This window comes from Pleurodeles waltl, chromosome 1_2, assembly GCF_031143425.1.
Source record: "Pleurodeles waltl isolate 20211129_DDA chromosome 1_2, aPleWal1.hap1.20221129, whole genome shotgun sequence".
NCBI classification, from domain to species: Eukaryota; Metazoa; Chordata; class Amphibia; order Caudata; family Salamandridae; genus Pleurodeles; species Pleurodeles waltl.
Window position 1 is genome coordinate 1,334,161,723 of NC_090437.1, and position 20,129 is coordinate 1,334,181,851.

The 20,129-nt window shown below is 47.9% G+C and overlaps 1 protein-coding gene across 4 annotated transcripts in view; it reads left to right on the top strand.

Moving 5' to 3' along the window:
* The window catches only part of LOC138251810 (long-chain-fatty-acid--CoA ligase ACSBG2-like), a 152,839-nt gene that overhangs the window by 65,749 nt on the left and 66,961 nt on the right, over positions 1-20,129 (top strand). For all 4 annotated transcript variants that reach the window (XM_069205684.1, XM_069205680.1, XM_069205683.1 and 1 more), the window contains one exon: positions 7,150-7,331. In XM_069205684.1, coding sequence (XP_069061785.1) covers positions 7,150-7,331 — 182 coding nt within the window. The remainder of the gene's footprint in view (positions 1-7,149; positions 7,332-20,129) is intronic.

The following is a 20,129-nucleotide window of genomic DNA, read 5'->3' on the forward strand; positions in this document are numbered from 1 at the left end:
GCAATGGTGAGAATGAGACATGCACTGTTTACTGGCCCCTAGTCGACCTTTCTACCCGGGCAGAGAGACACATCATCTAGACCTATCATGAACTGTCAGACCATCATGGAACAGTGAAACCAGTTGGAGCCGGATCTCTTGCCTGCCATACGTAATCCCTATGCCATCCCTCCGCAGTACAGGTCTTATCTGTGCTACACTTTCTTGCCTCAGGCTCATTCCAAATTACAGTGGACTTGGCAGCAGGGATGTCACAGCCGATGTTCAGTCTTGCGTTGAAGGATGTACTATGTGCTTTACTCAAACACCTGGACAGCGACATCAGGTTCCCCCAACATGCGGATTTGCCCACTATTAAAGCTGACTTTTATGATATGGGACATGTACCTCATGTGATAGGGGCCATAGATGACACCCACATTGCTTTGGTTCCTCCCAGGGTTAATGAAGAAGTTACAGGAACAGGAAAAGCTTTTATTCCATAAATATCCAGGTGGTGTGGCTCGCTGACCAAATGACGGCCACGTTTCCTGGATCTGTGCATGACTCCTACATTGTGAGGAAAAACAATGTCCCACACATGATGGCACAGAGAGAGAGGGCATGGCTCATTGGTATGTATCCAATAGTATGTTGGCAACTGTAATATCACCTCTCATCGATTTCTACCCTGTATCCCTACCGGTATTGTGATAGGTCCAACCTTTGTGCACAGAGGTGACTCTGGCTGCTGACACCAGTGAGATACCCGACAACAGATGGTTAAAACCGTTTCCTTGAGGCCCACAGCAGTACGAGGCGTGTCATCGAGAGGACATTTGGGCTACTGAAGGCCAGATTTCAGTGTCTACACGTCTCAGGAGGTGCCCTGCTCTGCAGATCACTAAGGGTCTGCCAGATCATTGTTGCATGCTCCATGCTACACAATCTGGCCCTGAGACGTCACATACCATTACTGGCTGTTGAGGAGGTGGCAGCTGGACCAGTGGCTGATGATGGTGACCTAAAAAGTGATGAGGAGGCAGATGATGATGATGCAGGTGACTCTAGAACAGATTTGATCCACCAATACTTCCAATGAAATTCAGATATGTGTTAACTGTTTTGTGTGTGAACTGTATTCCTGTCTGCCTTGTGACATTGCTCCTCCTGGTGTGTGCCATCAGGGGAGGTGTTACTGTTCAAATGTCAGAGCTATGTTTACCATGCTGTTGGCCAGCATCACATCTGCAAAGGATTGGGCATGTTGTATGTACTCAGTAATGCTATGTCAACTGCAAAAGCACTGCCAACCAAAGTAGGATTATCATTATAGCTACTTATCATCACTTGTACACAATGGACGTATATGACACATAACTTATACTCACAGTGGAACTAGGCTTTAGTTATGTCAGCTATGAGGGATTGACTGTTGGGAATGCATGTTTTGCAAATGTGGATCTGCCATGATAATTTGTGTTAACATTTCACTTGTCAATTCGCACTAGGGAGGATGACAATGAACTGCATCTGTGTTGAGTGGGCAATATTGACTCCTATTGTGATGGTTGTCCCTGTCTTGGTATATGTGTAGGTCACGTAGGTGGTGCTACTCTGGTTCCTGGCTAGACTGGTGGCTCCCTTGACACAGATTTTCAGAATGTCTGTTCTACTATCAAACTGGCTGCATATTGCTCCCCTTGCTGTCCATCTTACAGACTTTTGCTGCTCAATGGGTTAACTGAAATGACATGTACTGCAGAAATTATTACTTGTTACAGTAAAGACATGTAAGCAGTAGCTGTGCCCAGTGGTGTTTAATGTGATTCTCAAGTGCAATGGGTGAAGAGTGGGGTCATGTGGCTAGGGGAAGGGGCCTGCTGGTGGGTGGAAGACGCACACAGGATGGTTGTTAGTTCTTTGAGCACCCTGCAATGGAGGCCATGTTGCCATTGTGAGCCTGCCACTGCTGCATGGCCTCCTGGTGGTATTCCCTCTGCAGCCTCTGGTTCTCATGCAAGGTGGAAGGATCTGGCCCATCTTGTCCTGGGATTGCTGGTATGCTCCCAAGACTTGGGTCCATTGGGGATCCCATCCCTTGGCCCACAGCTGACTTCCCACTGCCCCAGGCCCCCTATGTCTGTGCCCCTGGCATGGTGAGCCCACTCCCAGTTACACCAGGACCTTACTCGTCTTGGGTGTGAGGGGTAGACTCTGGTCCCTGTACTGTGGGGCACACTGCTGATTGACTAGTCCTTGGGACACAGGTTTGGGGATGAGAGGTTGGCTGTGCTGTTGTTGCCACAGGGGTTTGGAGCTCAGATGTGGGCAGGGTGAGGCTAGTGGTTGTGGACTGACCAGTTGTCCCAGATGGGCCAGGTAAGTCATCAATGTCCAGATATTCAGAGTAGTGGTCCTCACTGGGGCCTTCATCCTGGGGAGGGTTGGTTGTCTCTGGCATCCTCTGCAGGGTTGCAATGGTAGGGGTACCTGTGGATGGAGAAGAGTGAGTTGCATTGTTGAGCTGTACTTGTTCATATCATTGTCTGATGCATACAGTGGCTTGACTTGCTTCCCAGTGATAGCAATCACAGATGCGACACTGTAGACATTGTTTGTGGGTGAAGGATTGTGACATTGGTTCCATGTTACATTGAGGGTTGTGGATAGTGCATAGCATTGCTGTCATTGCCATGTAGTAGTACGCAGTCGAAGCATCCAGTTGGTGTAGCTGGTGCAATGGTTTTACGTGCAGGTTTTCCACTCTGAAGTGGGAATAGCAGCTTTTCATGTGTAGGGTGTAGTGCATTGTGGGAGTTGTAGTGCTTGCCATTGTGAGTGCTATCTGTGCAATAGGGAGGGACTGTGTGGAGATAGCGGCAGTGGAGTGGTGTGGCATGCAGGGGAGAGGCATTACGTGATTGGGTGGGGGGAGTAAGTGTAAGATGGGGTGAACTGGGGAGTGATAGGTTGGTGGGGACAAATGCTATACAGGAGTGGTTTGTGCTAGGGGGGTATTAGTGACTTACCAGAGTCCAGCCCTTTGGTTATTTCAGTCAGGCCCTCCATATGCAGGATAGCTAAGACCTTCTCCTCCCACAATGTGAACTCAGGGGGGAGGAGATGGAGGCCCACCACCAGTCTTGTTGATGGCAATCCAGTGTAGTGATGTCATGGAACGCAGCTTTCCACTAAGGTCGTTCCACCTCTTCCTGATGTTCTCTCTTGTGTGTGGATGGTTGCCCACAGAGTTTACCCTGTCGACGATGCTCCGCCATAACTCTATTTTCCTGGCTATGGATGTTTACTGGACCTGTGCTTCCAACAGTTGTGACTCTACCCTGAAGATTTCATCGACCATGACCCTCAACTCTTTGTCTTTGAATCCTGTGTGCTTTTGAGGGTACATGGTGGCAGTACAGTGTTTTGGGGGGGGTGTTGTGTGCAAGGGAGGAGTGTTTGGTGCTTGATGTGACGTTTGGGATGCATGGGTTTGTGTGCTAGTGTGTTGTGGTGTTTGTGTGCAATTATGATGTGCATATAGTGTCCATGGAGCGGATGTATGGTGGGGGCTGAGTGTGCAGTGTATATGTGCCTATGGTGTATCAGTGCTAATTAATCGGTTTGTGGGTCCTCGCTGTCTGTCTGTGATTGTAGTTGCAAAGGATTGTGGTTTGTGTGGGAGTATGTTTTATAGTGGTGTGTGTGGGTGTGTCTAATGAGTTTATGTGTTTCTGGTTTGGGGTATTCGTACTGTCCAATGTGGTGTGGTATTGAGGCTGAGGTGTGTTTTTGACCTCTGCGGTTTTCTGCTTTGCAATGACCGCTATGCTGATTTGTGTTTCATAATATGGAGGGCAAAATGTTGTTGCCGTGGTGGTGCTGGTGGTGGGACAGCCTCTCTCCTGCCCCTAATCGGCCTGGTGGTCTTGGATTTGAGGCTGTTTTTGGGAGGTCTTCAGTATGTGGCTCGTAATACGGCAGTCGGGATACCGCCAACATTGGTGGTCTTTTGGCGGCCGCCACCATGGCGGTCTTCTGAAAAGACCGCCAAACTCATAATAAGAGCCTGAGTCATTAAAGATGCAGACAAGGTGTTAGTAGAAGCCCTGACGAAGAAGCCAAGGCAATCTCTTCTCTTACCTTCCCCATCTCCTTTCCACTATGGACCCTCTTTAGTCTCTATAGATTTTAGTGGAGACTGGGGAGTTTGGGAGGGGCATTGGGTTAAATCATCCCTCTGCGCCTGTGAAATTATGGAAGTAAAGAGGTACTAATTCTTGACAGTGCCAGACATTCCAGCACCCGCTGCAGGCATCTGCATGATACTTAAATAGCCTTCAGACTGTCAGGAGATTAAAAAGTTATTTGGAGGACTAGACAACTTACCATCAAAAACTGGCATGCACAGCCATCCTCCTAAACCACCACTATGAAGAGACCGAGTCCCTCTGCTCAATCGGCACACAAAGTGGCAGACTGGGGACTGATCACAATCAACACAAGGGATAAAGGGGGTCATTCTGACCCTGGCGGCCGGTGACCGCCAGGGTCACCGACCACGGGAGCACCGCCAACAGGCTGGCGGTGCTCCCTCGAGCATTCTGACCGCGGCGGTTCAGCCGCGGTCAGAAACGGAAAGTCGGCGGTCTCCCACCGACTTTCCGCTGCTCGGGGGAATCCTCCATGGCGGCGGAGCGCGCTCCGCCGCCATGGGGATTCTGACACCCCCTACCGCCATCCTGTTCCTGGCGGGTCTCCCGCCAGGAACAGGATGGCGGTAGGGGGTGCCGCGGGGCCCCTGGGGGCCCCTGCAGTGACCATGCCAATGGCATGGGCACTGCAGGGGCCCCCGTAAGAGGGCCCCGCAAAGTATTTCAGTGTCTGCAAAGCAGACACTGAAATACGCGACGGGTGCAACTGCACCTGTCGCACCTTCCCACTACGCCTCGTGGGAAGGTAGATTTGCCCTGGGCTGGCGGGCGGCCTTTTGGCGGCCGCCCGCCAGCCCAGGGCAAATCTCAAAATACCCTCAGCGGTCTTGTGACCGCGGAGCGGTATTTTGTCGGGGGAACATTGGCGGGCGGCCTCCGCCGCCCGCCAATGTTAGAATCACCCCCAAAGTGTTTTGTGTGCAGTACTAAACAGTACAAACTGTCTGATTGCGTGGGGTCAGCCCAGAATGAAAACTATTAAAACAAATAAAATCAATTTCACAACCTTTACAATCAGTTTAAAAGTGATATTGGCAGAACATAATAATAATCACAGTGGCAAGAGCGACCTGTGGTGTCATTCAGTGACTGGGTTTGATTCATTGATCATCTGTCTGTTTACCCCACCCGAGATGGTAAGTTGTTATACCTGTACTACATGGGGGCCAACGGAAATCTACCCAGTGAGGGAAATACTGTCCTTGATGTGCAACAGGTGTACTGACTGCAAAGGCTTTTTCAAACTTTCCTCTAGTGGTCCCAAGTTGTCTTACCTTTAGTCACAAAACTCACATGCAAATAAACTTCTAGGTTACTAAAACAAACAAATAGTTTTCAAGTGATAAATTAATGTCTCATCAATGCATTCATAATTTAAATGTCAGGATTAGGTTTCCGTTCCCAACTCTGGCAATTTATGTATCTTTTAGTATTGACCTTTCAACATATAGATCTTATTTCAGTACATGACGTATTTTGGCTATACACATCTTAAATCTAAACATCACTCATACACTTATGTCACTCATACATTCTCCCCAATCAATTCAGGTTAGGGTGGGCTGAAGGTTTGTCAGAGCAAATATCCACCCACAAAAAGGGGCTTTATGTTATTTTCCCCTTTTGAACCATGATGTTCAACATTTTCATTTGGATATAAAAAACTGAAGATAAAAAATCCAGAAACACTAAGGGCCTGATTTAGATCCTGGAGAAGGGCAATACTATCTCGCAAATGTGATGGATATCCCGTCCGCTGTATTACGATCGCATTATAACCTATGGAGATTGTAATCCTATGGAAGGGATAACTGTCACCTTTGTGATGGAGCATTCCATCCTCTGAGATCTAAATCAGGCCCTAAGCCCCTCATTACAAGTGGCCTGCACCAGTACCACTCTTGACTATTTTAAGTTCCATGGTGTCTCTAGACCCAGAATTCTCGGGTCTACAAACTTTGAATAGAATAATTCCAGGCCTGGCAGCACCAAATCTGGAACTTATCTTGAAGCTGGGGCTGCAGGTAGTAGCTGCTACCGGTCCTTCATCTTTAGTTCACGACAGAATTGAGGGAGCAACAAGCTTTTTCCCTCCTCACACAACCTGCCCTCTTCTACTATCTGCCCAAGGCATCCATTGCACAGGCCTCATAAAGACCCCTGCTCACATTTACCACCTGCTCCATGAGGTAGGCAAATGTGTGCAAATTTGGATTTGCTATTTATCTTAAAATAGGGAAGCCAGGCAGATTTGGACATGGTCTGTGTGTTATTCTCTATTCCAGGAGAAGTAAGTTTTAATTCCTGAATTTAGCTATGGGGATACCAGCTGGACCTGAGGTATACAGGCCCCTGGTATCCCACCCATAAATCCAGGGATCTTGTAATGAGGGATTAGGAGGTTACTCTGCATCTATTGAAATATTAGCACTGATGAACGAACAGAATTTGATTTTAAATCAACATTTGGTAATGCAACTTACTGAAGGATACACCTTTGTTGACTGTAGAACAATGGATAATGCTAAGAATGTGGGACATCTTAAAAAATGGCACTGAAAATTACCAGTCTTCTTTCAATCTTTGACATATGGATGCTCTATTGGGAAGCATTTTCTTAAAGTTTTATGGGTATGAACTAAAAAAATACGGACACGTTTGTAAACAAAATGTCTTGTACTACCATGTATATTAAACTAATTTATTTTTAGTGATTTTATTTTTAGGCAACATCCTCAGTTTTTGCTTCTAATGGTATGCATCACTTGTCACACAATGCAAGCTAATTTTGCCTGGTCAAAAATCGAGTGTTAGATAAGAGCATCTTTAGCTATAAATCAGAATAGCTATAGATAGGATTCAAGTCATAAGCTTACAAAACTAAGGGTGTTCAATAAAGGGAAATATGTACTGATACTCCTGTCACTTGACAATGTGCTTTCTTAACTTGCAGGGCTCTCTGGTGGACACACTGAAGGAAGTGCGACCCACCGTGTTTTTTGGGGTGCCACGGATTTGGGAAAAGATTCAAGGGATGCTGCTTGATATGGAATCCAAGTCATCTTTCATTCAGAGGTCCAACAACACTTTGGCCGGGGAACCTAGCCCGTCAGCTGAACTCAAACATATGAATGGGTATGTGACTTGAGGCACAGACATGTGTCCATTAATCTATTTAAGGGGTTACACTGAGGCACTGAATAGACATATGGGCAACTTTGTTAATGAGCAGGCATACTGAGGTGCATGAAAAGTCAGAAACATATGGGTGACAAATTCCAAAGGAGTGGTAAATCAACAAAGACCTATAAGTGATTCATCTGCTGTTTTCAATTCAGTGTAACAATATAAATCTTCTAGGCAATAAAATTATCCATACATGTATTTTCTAATCTCCCAGCTGACAGCAATAGTGGATTTCCACCTCTTTAAACATAGCCTCTGGAATCTGTTTTTGACCAGATAAATCATATTCATCTTAGTAAGCACTGGATACAATACAAACTTTCTTTTGGAAACAGCTACCATCCGGTGTTTGCTGCTTTGAGTTGAAGAGATTGTTATTCCTTGCTAGTAAATACTGTTTACTGTTACTTCTTATTTCCAGTGGAGGAAGTGGGCGGAATCCATTGGGAACAATGTCCCCAATCATTCCTGGATGGGGAGTGCTGACCTTGAGGGGCTTCTGGTAGAAATGGAAAGGAGGGTGCCCCTTATAATGTAAAACCTAGAGAGAGGCAGATACAGTGGCATAACAAAACGTGAGGTAGACCCCTGCAAAATACCTGGAGGGGGGGGCCTCTCCCACCTGGACTGAGTCAGAGGCCTGCCCCCTGTGCACAGTGTACAGTGCTGAGGGGATCTGGGAGCCTGGGGACTGTCAGCACCACACAGCGGATAGCTAAATCAGAAACAAGGCTTCTCGCCAGGTTGCCCTACTACATAATAGCAATGTGCAATTGGTTGGTCAGAAAATCTAAAGGCTGCTTGGGGCTAGTGTATGACTTTAATTTCTGAATCATGTGAGACTTCAGGGGGACTTACATATTTGCAGTGCTTTCTGTCAGAGGCTGGAACCTTGAAATACTATAAACACAATTCACGATTTTCCACCATGCCAATCAGGATTCAGTTCTGTGACTATCTGGTTACACAAAGAAATATATTCAGTTTTCTCAATAGCCAATAGAGCTTTTGTAATATAAAAGAGAACACTTCCCTTCAATTTCTCTAACTTGTGAGTATTTTACATTTAAGGTCTTTGCTTTTTATTTGGTAATTTGACTGGGGGTGAAATGCAAACAAACTAGTTTAAGAGTATTACATTCTGTTTCATAGCCACATTTCTGACCATGTGTAGGAAAGTACCATCTTCCTTGGCATGTTACCCCCATTTTTACTTGTGTGCCAGTTTGTTTTTGCCTGTCTCACTGGGATCCTGCTAGCCAGGACCCCAGTGCTCATACTTTGTGGCCTGAATGTGTGGTACCTAACTGTGTCACTGAGGCTCTGCTAATCAGAACCTCAGTGCTTATGCTCTCTCTGTCTTTAAAATTGTCACTGCGGGCTAGTGACCATTTTTACCAATTCTGATTGGCACACTTATAATTCCCTGGTATATGGTACCTAAATGCCATCCATAGGGAGCTTGGACCATTCTTACACAGGACTGCCATTGCAGCCTGAGTGAAATAACATCCACATTATTTCACAACCATTTTACACTGCACTTAAGTAACTTATAAGTCACCTATATGTCAAACCCTTACCCAGGGAAGGTTAGGTGCAAAGTTACTAAGTGTGAGGGCACCCTGGCACTAGCCAAGGTGTCCCCACATAGTTCAGGGCAATTTCCCCAGACTTTGTGAGTGCGGGGACACCATTACACGTGTGCACTACATATAGGTCATTACCTATATGTACCTTCACAATGGTAACTCCGAATATGGCCATGTAACATGTCTAAGATCATGGAATTGTCCCCCCATGCCAAATCTGGTATTGGGGTGCCAATCCCATGCATCGCCGGGGCTCCAGCATCGACCCCGGGTACTGCCAAACTAACTCTCTCGGGTTTTCACTGCCGCTGCTGCCAATCCACAGACAGGTTTCTGCCTTCCTGGTGTCTTGGCAGCCCAGTCCCAGGAAGGCAGAACAAAGGATTTCCTCTGAGAGAGGGTGTTACACCCTCTACCTTTGGAAATAGGTTTTAAGGGCTGGGGAGAGGTAGCCCTCTGGAAATGCTTTGAAGGGCACAGATGGTGCCCTCCTTGCATAAGCCAGTCTACACCGGTTCAGGGATCCCCCAGACCCTGCTCTGGTGCGAAACTTGACAAAGGAAAGAGGAGTGACCACTCCCCTGTCCATCACCACCCCAGGGGTGGTGCCCAGAGCTCCTCCAGTGTGTCCAAGTCCTCTGCCATCTTGAATGCAGAGGTGTGAGGGCACAATGGAGGCCTCTGAGTGGCCAGTGCCAGCAGGGGATCTCAGAGACCCCTCCTGATAGTTGCTTACCTGACTAGGTGGCCAATCCTTCTCTGAGGGCTATTTAGGGTCTCGCCTGTGGGCGTCTCTTCAGATAACAAATGCAAAAGCTCACCAGAGTTCCTCTGCATCTCCCTCTTTGACGTCTGCCAAGGATCGACTGCCGCAGCTCCAGGACGCCTGCAAAACTGCAACAAAGTAGCAAGAAGACTACCAGCAACATTGTAGCGCCTAATCCTGCCGGCTTTCTTGACAGTTTCCTGGTGTTGCATGCTCTGGGGGCTGTCTGCCTTCACCCTGCACTGGAAGCCAAGAAGAAATCTACTGTGGGTCAATGGAATCTCCCCCCTGCTAACGTAGGCACCAAACCTCTGCTTAACCGGTCCTCTGGGTCCCCTCTCATCTTGACAAACATGGTCCCTGGAACACAGGAGCTGAATCCACGTGACCCTGACAGTCCAGTGGTCCATGTGTCCAAACTTGGTGGAGGTAAGTCCTTGCCTCCCCACGACAGACAGTAATCCTGTGTACTGTGTGAAGTGCAGCTGCTAGGGCTTCTGTGCACTTTTGCAAGGAATCCTTCATGAACAGCACAGCCCAGGTCTCCAGCACTCCGTCCTGCATTGCTCAACTCGCTGACTTGACCACCGGCTTCGTGGGACCCTCCTTTATAGTGTTGAGACGACCACCGTGCTCAGTTTTTCTTGAACCCATGTTGAAATACTTCTGCAGGGGCTGCCTGCTTCTGCATGGGCTCTCTGTGTTGCTGAGCGCCCCCTCTGTCTCATCCTCCAAGGGGCGACCTCCTGGTCCTTCCTGGGCCCGGGAGCACCCATTTCTTTTCAACCGCAACCATTGCAGCTAGCAAGTCTTGTTTGTAGTCTTGTTGTGTGGAAACAACTCTGCATCCTCCAGCGTGCCGTGGGACATCTTCTGTGCAAAGGAGAAGTTCCTGGCATCTTCCGTTGTTGCAGAATCTTCAGCTTCTTCCACCCGGAGGCAGCCATTTTGCACCTTCATCTGAGGTTCAGTGGGCTCCTGCCCCTTTTGTGACTCTTGGACTTGGTACCCTTCCTTTGCAGGTTCTCAGGTCCAGGAATCCGTCTTCAGTGCTTTGCAGTCTGTTGTGGTCTTTGCAGAATCTCCTATCACAACTTTAGTGTGTTTCTGGGGAAATAGGGTAACTTTACTCCTACTTTTCAGGGTCTTGGGTTGGGGTACATTGGACACCCTTAGTGTTTTCTTACACTACCAGTGACCCTCTACACACTACACTAGGCCTGGGATCCCTAAGTGGTTTGCATTCCACTTTCTTAGTATATAGTTTGTGTTGCCCTTAGGCCTATTGCATCCTATTGTATTCTACAGTGTTTGCACAACTTTTCTAACTGTTTACTTACCTGATTTTGGTTTGTGTTTATATTTTGTGTATTTTACTTACCTCCTAAGGTAGTAAATCCTCAGAGATATTTTTGCCACATTGTCACTAAAATAAAGTACCTTTATTTTTAGTAACTCAGAGTATTGTGATTCTTATGATATAGTGCTATATGATATAAGTGGTATAGTAGGAGCTTTGCATGTCTCCTAATTCGGCCTAAACTGCTCTGCTATAGCTACCTCCATTAGCCTAAGCTGCTAGAACACTACTAATCTACTAATAAGGGATAAATGGACCTGGCACAAGGTGTAAGTACCATCAGGTACCCACTATAAGCCAGGCCTGCCTCCTACATTGGTGGTGCAGCTGTGGGAGAAGTACTTGTAACTGCTTTACCACTTTGTCATTGGTGCTTTTCATAACAAAAACATATATCAAATACTTAAAAATATACACAGTTAACCTAAACAGTTTAACTTTCTTTCTATAAACTTTCTAAAAAGTTTCTGAACAGTTTTCAAAAGTTTTCAAAAGTTTGAAAAGTTTTTTTCTTTGCTTTAAAAGTTTCTAAAAATGTTTTTCTCTCTGTCCTAAACCCTTTCTAAACATGTCTGCAGTAGAACCTAATCCCACAGTTGTCCAGGCAACCTATGGTCATTTAAACTTTAAAAGTGTGAGGTGTCTCTGCATAGAAAGAGGTTTAAGCATTGGTAAGAACCCTACCAAAGATCTTCTCCTTAGCCTTTTTCTAGAAAGTGACCAGAACCAGTCTGGCCCATCCCAGGATCAGGAGGTAGAGGAGGTGGGTACCCAGCAAGAATCAGGGGAGGGCCCTGAGAACTCTGGGGAGGGTTCATCCAAAGACCTGCCAGCCAACAGGCCTCCTAGTGACACTTGTAGTGGGAGGTGGTCACACACTAGTAGGGCACCTTTCACTCCAAAGGCCAGGTTACTAGAGTCCAGCCAGTTAGAGACAGGTGCACTTCTGCCAATTCCCACATTTCCTCTGTGTCTCAGAATTCCCAAGCCTCCCACCCTGAGGATAACACCATGGAAAGGGAACTCAGAAAGCTTAGGTTGGAAGAGGCCAGACTGAAGCTAAAACAGCAACAGTTGGCCTTAGACAGGGAATCTCTAGATGTAGAGAGGGAAAGGCAGAGGTTGGGGTTAGTACCCCATGGTGGCAGCAGCAGTGTTTTTGATAGTAATCCTGTAAGGGAACAAGATTCCAGAAACCTGCATAAGATAGTCCCCCTAACAAGGAGGGGGGTGACATTAACAAGCGGTTTGCTGCACTTGAGAGAGCTTGTGTGGTACAGTTGGTCCCTCAAAGGCAGTGGGCTGCTATCTTGTGGCTATCCTTCACTGGTGAGGGTAGGGATAGGCTCCCTACTGTCAGAGAAAGTGATGCTAATAATGACAAAGTTTTGAAGGAGGCACTCTTAGATGGATTTGGTTTAACCACTGAACAATACAGGATAAAGTTCAGAGATACCAGAAAAGAGTCCTCTCAAGACGTGACAGACTTTGTAGACTGTTCAGTGAAGGCCTTGGAGGGTTGGTTACATGGCAGTAGGGTGACTGACTATGAAAGCCTGTATAATCTAATCCTGAGAGAGTATATTTTGAATAATTGTGTGTCTGACTTGTTGCATCAGTACTTGGTAGACTCAGATCTGACGTCTCCCCAAGAATTGGGAAAGAAGGCAGACAAATGGGTCAGAACAAGAGTGAACAGAAAAGTTCATACAGGTGGTGACAAGGATGGCAAGAAGAAGGATGGTAAGCCTTCTGGCAAAGTTGGGGACAAAGATAAAAAACATTCTGAGTTTTCATCAGGCCCACAACAATCCTCTGAGGGTGGTGGGTCCAAATCCTCTTCCAACAATCAAAAGAAGCCATGGTGTTATTTATATAAACGTAAAGGCCATTTGGCAAGTGATTCTACTTGTCCAAAGAAAAACACCAAGGCTCCCACTACCACAACCCAACTGCGTCCTCTTGTGCCCCTAGTAATAGCAGTCGTGGTGGGAAGTCTACTACCAATAGCCAATCAAAGGGTGTAGCTGGGCTCACTACATTGGTAGTGTAGTTGGGGTTGGTCTTGTTAGGGAGACCACAGAGGCTGTTTTAGTCTCCGATGGTGGTATTGACTTTGCCACCTTGGTTGCTTATCCCCTTAATATGGGTAAGTACAAGCAATTTCCCCTAATAAATGGTGTTGAGGTTGAGGCCCACAGGGATACAGGAGCCAGTGTCACTATGGTGATTGAGAAACTGGTTCACCCTGATCAACACCTACTTTGACTGATGCTCATAACAACACCCCTAGCCACCCCGTGGCGGTTGTGAATCTCAACTGGGAGGGGGTTACTGGTCCAAAGAAAGTTGTGGTAGCCACTGATTTACCTGTAGATTGCTTACTAGGAAATGATTTGGAGACATCAGCTTGGGCTGAAGTGGAGTTGGAGGCTCATGCAGCAATGCTAAGCATTCCTGGGCATATCTTTGCTTTGGCAAGGGCTCAGGCAAAGAAGCAAAGAGGACAGGGAAACTTGGGCCCGTATTTATACTCCGTTTGCGCCGAATTTGCGTCGTTTTTATCAAAGCAAATTCGGCGCAAAACTAACGCCATATTTATACTTTGGCGTTAGACGCGTCTAGCGCCAAAGTATTGGCAAAGAGCGTCATTTTTTAGCGTGAACGCCTTCCTTGCGTTAATGAGATGCAAGGAAGGCGTTCCCGTCTAAAAAAATGACGGCGACGCAAATGCGTCGTATTTATACTCCCGGGCAAAAATCACGCCCGGGAGGTGGCGGGTCAAAAAACCCCGCATTTGCGCCACATTTTAACGCCTGGGTCAGGGTAGGCGTTAAGGGGCCTGTGGGCTCAAAATGAGCCCACAGGTGCCCTCCCCTGCCCCCAGGGACCCCCCTGCCACCCCTGCCCACCCCAGGAGGACACCCAAGGATGGAGGGACCCACCCCAGGGACATTCAGGTAAGTTCACGTAAGTATAATTTTTGTTATTTTTCAATTTTTTTGGGGTGGCATAGGGGGGCCTTATTTGTGCCCCCCTACATGCCACTATGCCCAATGACCATGCCCAGGGGACAGAAGTCCCCTGGGCATGGCCATTGGGCAAGGGGGCATGACTCCTGTCTTTACTAAGACAGGAGTCATTTAAATGGCGTCTGGGCGTCGAAAAAATGGCGCTAATCGGGTTAAGACGATTTTTTAGCGTCAACCCGACTTGCGCCATTTTAAGACGCCCTAGCGCCATTTTCCCCCTACGCCGGCGCTGCCTGGTCTACGTGGTTTTTTTCCACGCACACCAGGCAGCGCCGGTCTGCTTGCGCCGGCTAACACCATTCCATAAATACGGCGCCCGCATGGCGCTTCGGAATGGCGTTAGACGGCGCTAAATTTTTTGACGCTAAACTGCGTTAGCGCAGTTTAGCGTCAAAAAGTATAAATACGGGCCCAAGTACTCCCAAAAGCTAGGGGTAGAAAGGGTAAATCCTTGCCCACTATCCCTCCCTCTCCAGAACAGAAGTTTCCCTTTTTGAGGAAGAGGAATCCTCTCCCTCTGCAGAACCTACACCAGATGAGCTGGCAGTAGACACTGCTGAGCTTTTGGGTGCAGGGGGCTGTTAGTGAAGAGCTGAGTGTGGCACAGCAGACCTGTCCCACACTAGAGGGTTTAAGACAGCAAGCTGTCAAACAGCAGAATGGGGATGTCACTGATAGCCATAAGGTCTTTTGGGAAGACAAGCTCCTTTATACTGAGTCAAGGGACCCTAAACCTGGATCTGCCAGGAGATTGGTTATCCCTTTGCAGTATAGGGAGTTTCTTCTGACCTTGGCACATGACATTCCTTTGGCTGGGCATTTCGGCCAGAGTAAAATTTGTGACAGACTTGTTCCATTGTTTCACTGTCCTCACATGTCAGAGGACACTAAGGAGTTTTGTCGCTCCTGTGTGACCTGCCAAGCCAGTGGCAAGACTGGTGGCACACCTAAGGCCCCCTTAATTCCACTTCCTGTGGCTGAGGTGCCCTTTGAAAGGGTAGGGGTTGACATAATCGGCCCCCTTGGCCCTCCAACAGCTTAAGGCAATAGGTTTATCCTGGTGGTAGTGGACCATGCCACAATGTATCCTGAAGCAATTCCCTTAAGGACCACTACAGCTCCTGCAGTGGCAAAGGCCCTCCTGGGAATCTTTTCCAGATTGGGCTTCCCTAAGGAAGTGGTGTCAGACAGAGGTAGTAACTTCATGTCTGCATACCTCAAAGCTATGTTGAAGGAGTATGGTGTAACTTATAAGTTCACTACTCCTTATCATCCACAGACAAATGGTCGGGTCGAGAGGTTTAATAAAACTCTCAAAGGTATGATTATGGGACTCCCTGAAAAACTCATAAGGAGATGGGATGTCCTGTTGCCATGCCTCCTTTTTGCTTACAGGGAGGTACCCCAAAAAGGAGTGGGCTTTAGCCCCTTTGAACTCCTCTTTGGGCACCCTGTAAGAGGTCCCCTTGCACTTGTGAAGGAGGTTTGGGAACAACCTTTAAAATCTCCAAAGCAAGACATTGTAGACTATGTACTTGGCCTAAGATCCAGAATGGCTGAGTACATGAAAAAGGGCAGTAAAAATCTTCAGGCCAGCGAAGAGCTCCAAAAGCAATGTCATGACCAGAAGGCTGTCCTGACCCAGTACTACCCAGGACAGAAAGTGTGGGTATTGGAGCCTGTGGCCCCAAGAGCACTCCATGACAAATGGAGTGGACCCCATCTCATTGTTGAAAAGAAGGGTGAGGTTACCAATTTAGTAGACCTGGGAAGTGCCAGGAGTCCCCTTAGGGTGCTCCATGTCAATCACCTAAAACCCTACTATGACAGGGCTGACTTAACCCTGCTCATGGCAACTGATGAGGGGCAGGAAGAAGAGAGTGACCCTCTCCCTGACCTCTTCTCCACCACTGAAGCTGATGGCTTAGTGGAGGGAGTGGTGCTTGCAGATTGCCTTACTGCTGAGCAGAAGGACAACTGTATAAATCTCCTAAGCCAATTCTCTGACCTCTTCTCGCAGATACCAGGTACAACTACCTGGTGTGAGCACACAATCAATACTAGAGAGAGTTTACCTCTCAAAAGTAAGATTTATAGGCAGCCTGACCATGTCAGAGATTGCATAAAACAAGAGGTACAGAAAATGCTTGACTTAGTAGTGATTGAGCCTTCAGAAAGCCCTAAGGCTAGCCCAGTGGTGCTTGTCCCAAAACCTCACAGTAAGGATGGTAAAAGAGAAATGAGGTTTTGTGTTGACTACAGAGGACTCAATCAAGTAACCAAAACTGATGTTCAACCTATACCCAGGGCAGATGAGCTAATTGATATACTGGCTTCTTCCAAGTATCGAAGCACTTTTGATTTAACTGCAGGCTAGTGACAGATTAAATTATCAGAGGATGATAATCCTAAAACTGCATTTTCCACCATTGGAGGGCACTATCAGTTCACTGTAATGCCCTTTGGTTTGAAGAATGCACCTGCCACTTTTCAGAGGTTGGTGAACACAGTCCTGCAAGGTTTGGAAGCTTTTAGTGCAACATATCTAGATGATATAGCTCCCTTTAGCTCCACCTGGGATGAGCAGCTGGTCCACCTATGGAAAGTTTTGGAGGCCCTGCAAAAGGCAGCCCTCACTATCAAGGCTTCAAACTGCCAGATAGGGCAGGGGAAAGTGGTTTATCTGGGCCACCTAGTAGGTGGGGAACAGATTGCACCACTGCAGGGGAAGATCTAGACCATTATGGAATGGGCTCCCCCTACAACTCAAACCCAGGTGAGAGCCTTCTTAGGCCTCACAGGGTACTAAAGGAGGTTCATTAAGAACGATGGCTCCATTGCAGCTCCTCTTAATGACCTCACTAGTAAGAAGACGCCTGCAAATGTATTGTGGACAGCTAGCTGTCAAAAGGCTTTTGATGAGCTAAAACAGGCCATGTGCTCTGCACCTCTCCTAAAAAGCCCTTGTTACTCCAAGAAGTTCATAGTCCAGACTGATGCTTCTGAATAGGGGTTGGGGCAGTGCTATCACAGCTTAACACTGAGGGCCAGGATCAACCTGGTGCTTTTATCAGCAGGAGGTTGACCCCTAGAGAAAAGCGTTGGTCTGCCATAGAGAGGGAGGTCTTTGCTATGGTCTGGGCACTGAAAAAGTTGAGACATACCTGTTTCGTACTCACTTTATTGTTCAGACAGACCACAATCCTCTATTAGGTCTTGAACAAATGAAAGGTGAAAACCCTAAATTGTTGAGGTGGTCCATCTCCCTACAGGGAATGGACTATACAGTGGAACATAGACCTGGGAGTACCCACTCCAATGCAGATGGACTCTCCAGATATTTCCACTTAGACAATGAAGACTCATCTGGGCAAGGTTAGCCTTATTGTCCCTCGTTTTGGGGGGGGGGGGGTTGTGTAGGAAAGTACCATCTTGCCTGGCATGCTACCCCCATTTTTACTTGTGTGTCAGTTTGTTTTTGCCTGTGTCACTGGGATCCTGCTAGCCAGGACCCCAGTGCTCATACTTTGTGGCCTGAATGTGTTCTCTGTGTGCTGCCTAACTGTGTCACTGAGGCTCTGCTAATCAGAACCGCAGTGCTTATGCTCTCTCTGTCATTAAAATGGTCACTGCAGGCTCGTGACCAGTTTTACCAATCCTGATTGGCTCACTGGAACACCCTAATAATTCCCTAGTATATGGTACCTAAGTACCCAGGGTACTGGGGTTCCAGGAGATCCCTATGGGCTGCAGCATTTCTTTTGCCACCCATAGGGAGCTCAGACCATTCTTACACAGGACTGCCACTGCAGCCTGAGTGAAATAATTTCCACGTTATTTCACAGCCATTTTACACTGCACTTAAGTAACTTATAAGTCACCTATATGTCTAACCCTCACCCAATGAAGGTTAGGTGCAAAGGTACTAAGTGTGAGGGCACCCTGGCACTAGCCAAGGTGCCCCCACATAGTTCAGGGCAATTTCCCCGGACTTTGTGAGTGCGGGGACACCATTACACGTGTGCACTACATATAGGTCAATAGCTATATGTAGCTTCACAATGGTAACTCTGAATATGGCCATGTAACATGTCTAAGATCATGGAATTGTCCCGCCATGCCAAATCTGGTATTGGGGTGCCAATTCCATCCATCCCCGGGGCTCCAGCATGGACCCCGTGTACTGCCAAACCAGCTCTCTCGGGTTTTCACTGCAGCTGTTGCTGCTGCCAACCCACAGACAGGCTTCTGCCCTCCTGGGGTCTGGGCAGCTCAGTCCCAGGAAGGCAGAACAAAGGATTTCCTCTGAGAGAGGGCGTTACACCCTCTCCCTTTGGAAATAGGTGTTAAGGGCTGGGGAGGAGTAGCCTCCTCCAGCCTCTGGAAATACTTTGAAGGGCACAGATGGTGCCCTCCTTGCATAAGCCAGTCTACACCAGTTCAGGGATCCTCCAGCCCCTGCTCTGGTGTGAAACTGGACAAAGGAAAGGGGAGTGACTACTCCCCTGTTCATCACCACCCCAGGGGTGGTGCCCAGAGCTCCTCCGGTGTATCCCAGACCTCTGCCATCTTGAATGCAGAGGTGTGAGGGCACAATGGAGGCCTCTGAGTGGCCAGTGCCAGCAGGTGACGTCAGAGACCCCTCCTGATAGGTGCTTACCTGACTAGGTGGCCAACCTCCTCTGAGGGCTATTTAGGGTCTCTCCTGTAGGCTTCTCTTCGGATAGCGAACACAAGAGCTCTCCACAGTTCCTCTGCATCTCCCTCTTCGACTTCTGCCAAGGATTGACCGCTGACTGCTTCAGGACGCCTGCAAAACTGCAACAAATTAGCAAGAAGACTACCAGCAACATTGTAGCGTCTAATCCTGCCGGCTTTCTCAACTGTTTCCTGGTGGTGCATGCTCTGAGGGCTGTCTGCCTTCACCCTGCACTGGAAGCCAAGATGAAATCTCCTGTGGGTCGACGGAATCTTCCCCCTCCTAACGCAGGAACCAAACGTCTGCTTCACCGGTCCTCTAGGTCCCCTCTCATCTTGACATGCGTGGTCCCTGGAACACAGGAGCTGGATCCAAGTGACCCCAACAGTCCAGTGGTCCATCTGTCCAAATTTAGTGGAGGTAAGTCCTTGCCTCCCCAAGCCAGACAGTAATCCTGTGAACTGCCTGAACTGCAGCTGCTAGGGCTTCTGTGCACTTTTGCAAGGAATCCTTCATGCACAGCACAGCCGAGGTCCCCAGCACTCTGTCCGGCATTGCTCAACTCACTGAGTTGACCACCGGCTTCGTGGGACCCTCCTTTGTAGTGTTGAGATGACCGCTATGCTCAGTTTTCTTGAACCCGTGTTCAAGTGCTTCTGCTGGTGCTGCCTGCTTCTGCATGGGCTCTCTGTATTGTTGAGCGCCCCCTCTGTCTCCTCCTCCAATGGGCAACCTACTGATCCTTCCTGGGCCCAGGCAGCACCCATTTTCTTCAACCGTGACCTTTGCAGCTAGCAAGGCCTGTTTGCGGTCTTTCTGTGCGGAAACAACTCTGCATCCTCCAGGACGCCGTGGGACATCTTCTGTGCAAAGGATAAGTTTCTGGTATCTTCTGTTGCTGCAGAATCTTCAGCTTCTTCCACCCGGAGGCAGCCATTTTGCAACTTCTTCGGGGGTTTAGTGGGCTGCTGCCCCCCCTGGACATTTTCGTGACTCTTGGACTTGGTCCCCTTCCTTTGCAGGTCCTCAGGTCCAGGAATCTGTCTTCAGTGCTTTGCAGTCTGTTGTGGTCTTTGCAGAATCTCCTATCATGACTTTAGTGTGTTTCTGGGGAAGTAGGGTAACTTTACTCCTACTTTTCAGGGTCTTTGGGTGGGGTATCTTGGACACCCTTAGTGTCTTCTTACACTCCTAGCGACCCTCTGCACACTACACTAGGCCTGGGGTCCCTAAGTGGTTCGCATTCCCCTTTCTTAGTATATTGTTTGTGTTGCCCCTAGGCCTATTGCATCCTATTG